A 10827-nucleotide genomic window follows, 5' to 3' on the forward strand; every position below is an offset into this window, starting at 1 on the left:
ACTCCATTCTGGCAACATCTCAGCCCTTCATCAGACCTCCGCCTTTCTTCAACATCGACGGTCACCGGAAAATTTAAAACATAAAAACAATTAACGGCCGTCCATACTCATTATTAACGGACAATTATAAAATTACGTTTTAAACTAATTACTTTTTCAAATTTTAAGCAAATATTTCTATTTTACAATTTGAAAGTAAATAAAAAAAAAACTGACGAACAAGTAACAGACGCACATTAAATATTGAAAAATATATAAAACCATACGAGGATCATCTCTGGTCTCTTCACACTTACCAGCAGCTCACAGAGAATACAAGTTACTAATAGAGAATTATTTATTAATAATAAGACTCATTAGCCAAGGAAAAGATAATTACACTGATATTTCAAAATCCCTGTTTTTCTCAACTGAACCCCGCGTTTTCTTCTCCCTCCCTCCTCCTACCCATTCATCTTCCGCCGGCGTAATTCAGTATCACTTCTGCACCTATTTGTAATTCTTTCTTTTTTTAGTCTGAGAAACTATGGGAAACTGTAACGCCTGTGTCAGACCAGACGTCACCGGGGACTCCAAAACGCACCGAACGAACCATAGACGGAAGAAGAAGTCCAAAGAGCGGACGCCTAATCCCTACTCCGACGAATCAATTCGATCACCGGCTCCGATCCGAGTTTTGAAAGATGTGATCCCGGTAACGCACCGACCTGGGATCGGGGATAAATATATCCTAGGTAGAGAACTCGGCCGCGGGGAATTCGGTATCACGTATTTGTGTACTGACCGAGAGACTAAAGACGCTCTAGCCTGCAAGTCGATTTCTAAGAGGAAACTGCGGACTGCGGTAGATATAGAGGATGTCAGAAGAGAAGTGGCGATTATGTCCAGTTTACCGGATCACCCGAATATAGTGAAGCTGAAAGCGACTTATGAGGATCATGAAAATGTCCATTTGGTGATGGAGCTGTGCGAGGGAGGAGAGCTTTTTGATAGGATAGTGGCTAGAGGACATTACAGTGAGAGGGCGGCAGCTAATATTGCAAGGACTATAGCTGAAGTTGTCAAGATGTGTCATGAGAATGGAGTTATGCATAGAGATTTGAAACCGGAGAATTTCCTGTTTGCTAATAAGAAGGAGAATTCTGTGCTAAAGGCTATTGATTTTGGCCTCTCTGTCTTTTTCAAACCAGGTTAATTTTTCTCTGGGTTTCTCCTTTTTATATTATTATTGTATTTGGCGGTTTGAGTTTTGACTTACTGATAGGGACTGGGTTTCGCTTGATTATGGGTTTTAGGCTTTTAGCTGCATATCGTGCTTGATGGAGTTTGGGTTTCGGAATCTTTACTGGTATTTTGCTGAACAGTAGACAATTTATTTATTGGCTGGATTTTCTGTTGTTCTTTGTATTTTACTTATTGGGCCATGTTTGTTGAAATTCGAGTTTAGGACTGTATAAAGGTTATAGTTCTTGTGATTTTATTTATTTTTTTCGAAATTGAAGTTTCAATTTGTTAGTGAATTTTTGGTCTGTCCTCTAATTCTGAGTCTGGGAGGTAAATATTATTATCTGCTTTGTGCTCTTGCCATGGGGCCATATCACAGTCGCCTCATTTAAGTTTAATTGGAATGTTTACAAAATTTGAGCTTGGATTCTTTTGGCAGGGGAGAAATTTTCAGAGATTGTTGGGAGTCCTTATTACATGGCCCCAGAGGTATTGAGGCGGAATTATGGGCCAGAGGTTGATGTATGGAGCGCTGGTGTCATCCTCTATATCTTATTGTGTGGAGTTCCTCCATTTTGGGCTGGTATGTTGTTGATTATGAGGAAATCAATTAACAGTAAATCTATTTTAGCAAGAAAATAAGGTACTAATTTTTTGTTGATCATCGGCAGAGACTGAGCAGGGTGTGGCTTTGGCAATTTTGAGATGTTCTATCGATTTTAAGAGGGAACCATGGCCTCAGATTTCAGACAGTGCTAAGAGTCTAGTTCGGCAAATGCTGGAGCCAGATCCCAAAAAGCGATTAACTGCTCAACAGGTGCTTGGTAAGTCATTTATAGAGTTGGTGCATCAAATTGCGGCTTAGTATTCTGTTGTATAAATTAGTTGCTTTTCTGCATTTTGGTTGTCTGTCCACTTGGAATTGCTAAGTATTGATCAGCACAGTTTTAGTCTACATTTAACATAATTATATCCATAATTCTGAATGGTTGTTCGTTATTGATGAGGCATGTGCAGCATGGCAGAACTAATCTTCTGGTTAATCACAATCATGCAGTCCGTGTCTAATGCTGTAACCTTAGGCTTGAGGCAATTTATTTCAGTGGTTGTGTGGCATAAAACCAAGTTTATCTACTGTTAAAATGTTCTTTCATGTCCTACTGTTTTGAAAATTTCTCTGCTGTTATGATCAATTGTTCATGCAAAATGGTTCATATGTGAAAGAGTAACACCAAACTTTTGTTTGCTTCTGTTGATAGACCATCCATGGTTACAAAATGCAAAGAAAGCTCCAAATGTCCCATTGGGAGACATTGTGAGGACGAGGCTAAAGCAATTCTCTATGATGAATAGATTTAAAAAGAAAGCATTGCGGGTAGAGCATCTTTTCGTTTGTGTATTTTAATTAGCTTAAGTTCTTACCTTATCATGCAACTGTTAAATGTATTTCATTTGAAAATCACATGCCTCATTTGGCTAATGTGTAGGTGATTGCGGAACACTTATTAGTTGAAGAGGTTGAAGTAATCAGAGATATGTTCACATTGATGGATACAGACAATGATGGTAAAGTATCATATGAGGAACTAAGAGCTGGTCTTCGAAAGGTTGGTTCACAACTAGGTGAACCAGAGATAAAGATGCTGATGGAAGTGGTAACCTTTCTATCTTTATCTAGTGTTTAAATTTATTTTTGGAAACTATTCAGATTTAGTACTGTATGCCTTTTTATGCTCTGCTATTCCTGAAATTGCTATGTTGTGTTGCATGCTTCATTTAAGTAGTGAACTGCCTCAATCAATTTGGATATCCATTCATGACCATTTTGCAATCTATGGTATAATGGTTTTTGGAAATACATGTAGTTACTGAGGTTTCCTGAAATGTAATTATAGTGAAATTTTCATATTTTTATTCCTTTTACACAATCAAAGATGCTTTTGGTGGATTATATAACCACTTTCATATTGACATGCATGCACTATCACACACTCAGTAGGCTTTTCTAAAGTTTAATCCTCTCAGTAGGCTTCTTATCATTTTGCTCATTGCATTTGATTTCTTGAACTGTCAATTGCTTTCAACTTGTAATCTTAATTGGTGTAATCTACATTCTTTTTTGGTTTAGGCTGATATTGATGGAAATGGAGTACTGGACTATGGAGAGTTTGTAGCTGTAACAATCCATTTGCAAAAGATGGAGAATGATGAGCATTTCCGCAGGGCATTTATGTTTTTCGATAAAGATGGTAGTGGGTATATAGAAATAGATGAGCTACGAGAGGCCTTAGCAGATGATTGTGGTGAAACCGATAATGACGTGCTGCATGACATCTTGCGTGAAGTTGACACTAACAAGGTATGGGTTTGCGGAGGCATCTCCTCTTTCACTGATTTCGTTTCAGGAGACGTTGTTTGAAAATTATTTCTGGAACTGGAATACTATGTTTCTGCAGTAATTTGTCTTAAAAATGGTATCTAAACATTGTGCAACTGTCGGCGCATGTGGGTTGATTGAAGCACTCTCTTTGTCTCACAATTATTTTGTGCACATGCTCAAAACATGCCTCTTTTTATTTTTTTCAGGATGGATGCATCAGTTATGAAGAATTTGTTACTATGATGAAAGCTGGAACAGACTGGAGAAAGGCGTCTCGACAATATTCAAGGGAGAGATTCAAGAGTTTGAGCCTTAATCTTATGAAAGATGGTTCGTTGCAGCTTCATGATGGGCTTACTGGCCAATCTTATGCTGTGTAATTAAAATACGGACGACTGTTCTTTTGGCTGTGCTCGCTTAGAGTTTCCCGTCCTATCAGTACATGAATCTTTCTTGTGGATTTCACGAAATACAAGTTTTTGGTGGCAAACTGAATATTCTTGGACCTAGCTAATTGGACAATATGGAACATTGCTGGCTTTCTCTGAGCATGCTTTGTGAGGTCGAAAGCCATCAATGTTCGATAAATGCCCAATTAGCTAGGTCCAAGGATATCCAGTTTGCCTCCAAAAACTTGTATTCTGTGAAATCCATAAGAAAAGATTCATGTACTGATAAGACGGGAAACTCAAAGCGAGCACAATTATGTTGCACAGAAACAGATACCTGGAAATGTTGTTTCTAAAGAAGTCTTCAAAATATAGCACGGAAATGGAAATCCCCTAAAAGGGCATGAAATGCGGAAATGCTATTAAAGAAAAGTTTGTGTGCTACATAGCGGAACCTTTGTTTTACATTGTATATTTGCCATTTCAATTGGGCAATGGATGGGTTTTCTTTCTGAGTTATAGCAGAATCCCATAGCCATTGCAATTGTTTGTTTGTAGTGAGAACTTTGAAGCAGTGTTAATCAAATGGTATAGTTTTGCTTGTAAACACATTTTTGAAGTTACATTCCAATTGTATATTCTGCACTAATTTTACTATAGAGCTTTTCAATCTGGTTTGGAACTTTTTCTGGTCATTTAACTCAGTGTGAGATTCATCGGAAGACAGAATAATACCCTTATTATTATGTTTTAAAATTATTAAATTTATAATAATTTAAATGCGTTATTCAATAAATCATTGCATTAATTTCTTTATAACATTGAAAATATTTTAATTTTTTTTTTCTTTTGTTTGAAATTATATTTGTTTATACTTATAGAATGAAGCAAGGAGGAAATAAATAGGATGCTTGAGTTGGCTTAATTATAAGGTAATTGTCGATATAGTTATTTATAGGAATAACAATGAGTACGGATTTTATAGATATCTTACATTATTCAATTTTAGTGAATTATTTATGTTACTCAATTTTATTTTATTTTTTTTTTTTTGGTAGAAAAGGAAAAGAAAAACGAATAACAACAAACTACCCAGGAATTAGCCTAGGGAAGCTAACCCCAATCCTATCTTCTAAGAGAAGATGAGAGATGAAACTAGGGGAAACAGGAAGGGTAGTAACGCCTAACGTCCCTTCATGGCCCGCCGCCGCCAAACGATCAGCAACACGATTCTGCTCTCTAAAAATGTGTCTGAACTCTACGAACTCAAAGGAGGAGCAAAGCCTTATAATAGCTTTGATGAGGTTGCGACTGTTAAGACCCATAGAATGATTCTCAGAAATCATTTTGATTGCTTCCAAATTATCAGACTCCACAGAGAGCCTCTTAACACCCAGCCTTTTAGCAAGATTGATTCCAGTAAGAATAGTTTTAACTTTTTTTTTTTTTCTTTTTTTTTTTGATAAAATGCCATATTCATTCCATTAGATTAAGAAGTACAGATACAGCAAATAAGACTTCCTACCCATACAGGCTATAGCGAGTACAAGACTTCCTACCCATACAGGCTATAGCGAGTACAAGATCCACAAAGGGAAGAAAGAAGACTACAAAGAGCAATACAACAAAAAGTACAAATACAATAAAATTAGAAATCATATCATTCTTATAAGTCGATTACCGTTGAAAAAACGTTGTAACCCATACTTCAACATTTAGGCTCTTCCGGCCGTTCGGATCTGAGTCTTTTCTTTTTTTGCAACCACGTAGATCTATAGATCTACGGACAAGATGAACCTTTTCCGCTCTTGCTGAGACCGAAAAAAGAATAAACTCATCGTGTGTGTGTATATATATATATATATATATATATGGGAAAGTCTTCAATGGTTTTAACTCATCTCATGGAACCAAAATAAAATAACCTCTCAATCAATGCATATCATATTTCTCTCTCCTCAATTAATTCTTAGACTTTCTCTCTCCATTTATCTTTACAATACACCATTTTTATAGAAAATCTCAGCCACAAGGTTGAAGATTCCGGCGCACCATTTCCAGATTCCGGCGCACCATTTCCAGATTCCGGCCACAAGGTTCCAGATTCCGGCCACCGTGATGAATTTTCCGGCCACCACGAAAAATGAATAAAAATTAAATAAATGCAATAAGAAAACGTTTTCTTCATGGACATATAAAAATAAGAAACTGAACAGCCACAAGGTTGATGTTTCCAGCGCAAGGTTCCAGTTTCCGGTCACAAGGTTCCAGTTTCCGGCCACCGCGAAAAAATGAATAAAAATTTAATAAATGCAATAAGAAAATGTGTTATTCATGGACATATAAAAACAAGAAACTGAAGAACCATTTCTACAAATACTACTTAGGAAATTGTTAGCCATTTATGTGATTTTTTTAAAAGGATAATGTATCAAAATAGGCCTAATGTTTTTGGGTAAGTACCAATTTAGGCTCAACGTTCAAAATAGCACCAATATAGGCTTAACGTTTACAACTAAATATCAATTTAGGCTTAACGTTTACAATATAGCATCAAGGCTTAATACATCATTTGCCCCCTGAACTTGTCTAAAAAGGTTGATTGGCCCCCTGAACTTTCAAAGTGTTCCGATAGCTCCCTGAACTTGCATAAAATGTTCAATTAGCCTCCTGAACTTGCGTAAAATGTAATCAATTGATCACTCGATCGTAAAAAAGTAAGTTAAATGCGGAAGATGTATTCCACGAGTCTTAAAAAAAGTAAAAAGATCAAAATCGGAGTATACGATTCTAATATTAGAGAAGACAAGTTGTATAATTGAGCAAACAATAACTTCATTTTTAATCTATTTTTTTAATTATGTAATAACATTCTAAGATGCGTGAAATACATCTTCCGCGTTTAACTTATTTTCTTACGACCGAGTGATCAATTGATTACATTTTACGCAAGTTCAGGGGCTAACTGAACATTTTATGTAAGTTCAGGGGGCTATTGGAACACTTTGAAAGTTCAGGGGGCCAATCAACCTTTTTGGACAAGTTCAAGGAGCAAATGATGTTTAGCCTAGCATCAATTTAGGCCTCACATACAAAATATCACCAATATAGGCTTAACGTTTACAAAATAATACGAATTTAAGCTTAACGTTTACAAAATATATCCAATTTAAGCTAAACGTCATAATTAAATTAAGGGTAAATTTCAAAAAAAACCCCTGTGGTTTCACTTTTTTGCCAAAAAAGGATTGTGGTTTTTTTCGTTTCAAATACAGGACTGTGGTTTATTCCGTTACACTATTTACGGATTTGGTGAAGATGCCGTTAATTTGCTGACGTGGCTGAAGGGCAATTATGGGTTTTTAAAAAAATTGGGATAAATTTTTTTAAAAACAACCCTGTGGTTTCACTTTTTTGCAGAAAAAGGATTGTGGTTTTTTTTCTTTTCAAATACAGGACTGTGATTTATTCCATTACACTATTTACGGATTTGGTGAAGATGTCGTTTATTTGCAGACGTGGCTGAAGGGCAAATATGAGTTTTTTAAAAAAATTGACTATAAAAGGCTTTGAACAACCATGTGAGATTGCGCTCATGTGAGATTTTATAGTCAATATTGTAGCCACAAAATAGTTATAAAAAATTTATTGATCAATTTTTTTAAAAATCCATATTTACTCTTCAGCAACGTTAGCAAATAAACGACATCTTCACCAAATCCGTAAATAGTGTAAAGAATAAATCACAGTCCTGTATTTGAAAAGAAAAAAAACCATAGTCATTTTTCTGCAAAAAAAGTGAAACCACAGGGTTTTTTTTTAAATTTACCCTAATTTTTTTAAAAACCCATAATTGCCCTTCAGCCACGTCAGCAAATTAACGGCATCTTCACCAAATCCGTAAATAGTGTAACAGAATAAACCACAGTCCTGTATTTGAAACGAAAAAAACCACAGTCCTTTTTTGGCAAAAAAGTGAAACCACAGGGGTTTTTTTTGAAATTTACCCTTAAATTAACCATATTATATTCTTTTCATATTAACTTTATATGTTATCTTTTTATTTAGTTATATTTTCTTATTTATTAGTATAATACAATTAATTACTAGTATTCTTGCTCATTAAAACATTATATTTGTTTTTCATCAATCATTCCATGACTCCTCAATTTCATGGCTCATGTAATATATGCAAACTAAAAGTAATTGAATATTTCGAACACCAGTTAAAATAATATTAATATATGTCATTGACTATCCACAATATTTCGAACACTAGTGTTCGAAATATTGCGGATATTCAATTACTTTTAGTTTACATATATTACATGAGCAATGAAATTTAGGATATTCAATTAAGCTTAAATTCGTATTATTTTGTAAACGTTAAGCCTATATTGGTACTATTTTGTACGTGAGACCTAAATTGATGCTATATTGTAAACGTTAAGCCTAAATTGATATTAGGTTGTAAACGTTAAGCCTATATTGGTGCTATTTTGAACGTTGAGCCTAAATTGGTACTTACCCAAAAACCTTAAACCTATTTTAGTTGTTTAAATTCATGACATTAATTGTGTCGCCTTTGGTTTTTCAAAATTAATGCTTATAAGGATAAACATCTTCATTTGTTGTGATCAAGTTTATGCCTTTGGAAAATGGTTTTTTTTTGGATTACAATAGAACGCTTTCATTATGTTTTCAAATCGTATCGTAATTTATTTTTGAATAATTACAATGCACTTTTAGCAAAATGTTTATTGTAATTAAAACAGAATACTGTAAATTTTGAGCTCGACAACAGTGGGAACCGAACAATCGACATGAGCTTACAATACGTAACGTAACATAATTCGTTAACTTACCGTGACGTAATATTTAGAATCTCGATTGTTTAACAATTGAACCACATACATCCTTTAAAATAAAAATTACTATACGTTTATCATTATTTGAAATAAAACCTTGTAATTTTATAGTTTGATTATTTATTTCCAGTTAAAAATATAGTACTAGTATGATTTTGTTAAAACATGATTTAATAGTGATGTAAGGACAAAATTATCAACAAAATAAATTTAAAAAAAAAATCATTCAGACAAATAATTTGGATGAAATGTTTTTTTCATTCTCTTTAAAATCATAGAAAAAATACCGATTTGATTTACCGGACACTTGTAAATTCCAATATGCATCAAATTTTGTGAAAAGAAAATAAAGGCAGTAATTTATTATCTGAGTTGTTAAGCTCGACAACAGTGGGATCCGAACAATTGATATGAGCTTACAATACGTAATGTAACGTAATTCGTTAACTTATAGTACGTTTCTTCACTCGAATAAAAACAATATTAGATAGAATGTTTCTTCTATAATTGTACTTCTTCGGTTAGTGTGAAATTTTATGGAATGATACAACATGTTCAGTTGCTTCAAACACAACTACGGTTTTGTCCAAGTCAGTCTTTTTTATTAGATTTTCAAATCGTATTCGACTTTTATCAAAATAAGTCATTGTGATTCAAATGGAATTCTTGTGAGATGTTAAACTCGAAAATAGTGGGATCCGAACAATCGACATGAGCTTACAATAAGTAATGTAATGAAATTCGTTAACTTACAATACATGTCTTAGCTCGAATCAAATAATGTTAGATAAAATGCTTCTTGTATCAATGTTGAGTTGCTTCAAACACAAGTAAGGTTCAGTCTTTTTTTTTATTAGATTTTCAAATCGTATTGTAATTTATTTTCGAATAAATACTTTGAACTTTTATCAAAATAAGTCATTGTGATTCAAACGAAATTCTTGTGAGATGTTAAGCTCGACAACAGTGGGATCCGAACAATCGACATAAGCTTACAATATGTAATGTAACGTAATTCGCTAACTTACCGTGACGTTTCTTAGCTCGAATCAAACAATTTTAGATAAAATGCTTCCTGTGTCAATGTTGAGTTAATTCAAACACAAGTAAGGCCTTGTCTAATTCAGTCTTTTTTATTAGATTCTCAAATCATGTTGTAATTTATTCTCGAATAAATACATTGGACATTTTAGAGCGAAATAAGTTATTGTGATTGAAACGAAATTCTTGTGAGACGTTAAGCTCGACAACAGTGGGATCCGAACAATCAGCACGAGTTTGATTATTTATTTGAAATAAAACCTTATATTTTTATATTTTGATTATTTATTTTCAGTTAAAAATAGAGTATTAGTATGCTTTTGTTAAAACGTGATTTGGTAGTGATATAAGGACAAAATTACCAACAAAATATATAAAAAAAAAAAATCATATTTGGATGAAATACTTATTTTCATTTCCTTTAAAAGCATTAGGACACTTGTAGATCCCAATATGCATCAAATTTTGTGAAAAGGGAATAAAGGAACTCATTTATTAGCTGCAATAAATTTATGTGTTGACAAAAAACAAGAGTGAGGAAGATGAAATTTGGATTGGAATAGAGCAATTCGCACTCTATGTGTGGAAGGGAGGGGTTCATTACGTAGTGAATATTATTTTCGATTGAGATGAGTAATAGAAGATGCTTGTAGTTAAATGGTTAGGTATGATGTGCATTGAGTAACTAGAACCAGGTTCGATCCTTGGTTTCTCCATAAAAACATTTTATTTTTCGATTTTGCATTCAATATTGAGCAATAAACGTCTTCATATTTGAAATTCAATTTTTTTTTTCAAATCGTATTGTAATTTATTCTCGAATAAATACATTGGATTTTTTGAGCAAAATAAGTCATTGTGATTGAAACAGAATTCTTGTGAGACGTTAAGCTTGACAACGGTTGGATCCAAACAATCGGCATGA

General features: G+C 33.9%; 1 protein-coding gene across 1 annotated transcript; it reads left to right on the forward strand.

The window, feature by feature from the left end:
• Window positions 1-269: 269 nt before the first annotated feature.
• Window positions 270-4688, forward strand: LOC136231717 (calcium-dependent protein kinase 10-like). The gene is made up of 7 exons (XM_066020772.1): window positions 270-1190; window positions 1664-1807; window positions 1896-2048; window positions 2484-2599; window positions 2712-2879; window positions 3353-3583; window positions 3811-4688. The coding sequence occupies exons 1-7, from the start codon at window positions 527-529 to the stop codon at window positions 3982-3984; spliced, it is 1650 nt and encodes a 549-aa protein (XP_065876844.1). The 5' UTR covers window positions 270-526; the 3' UTR covers window positions 3985-4688.
• The last annotated feature ends 6139 nt before the right edge of the window (window positions 4689-10827 follow it).

The sequence above is a fragment of the Euphorbia lathyris genome, chromosome 1 (genome assembly GCF_963576675.1).
Source record: "Euphorbia lathyris chromosome 1, ddEupLath1.1, whole genome shotgun sequence".
NCBI lineage: Eukaryota > Viridiplantae > Streptophyta > Magnoliopsida > Malpighiales > Euphorbiaceae > Euphorbia > Euphorbia lathyris.

Bases quoted from the DNA above. Each gene is read 5' to 3' on its own strand.
- LOC136231717 (XM_066020772.1), top strand. From the start codon at position 527: ATGGGAAACTGTAACGCCTGTGTCAGACCAGACGTCACCGGGGACTCC. The intron at 2,600-2,711 runs GTAGAGCATCTT...GCTAATGTGTAG, and splicing joins TTAAAAAGAAAGCATTGCGG to GTGATTGCGGAACACTTATT. The intron at 3,584-3,810 runs GTATGGGTTTGC...TATTTTTTTCAG, and splicing joins GTGAAGTTGACACTAACAAG to GATGGATGCATCAGTTATGA.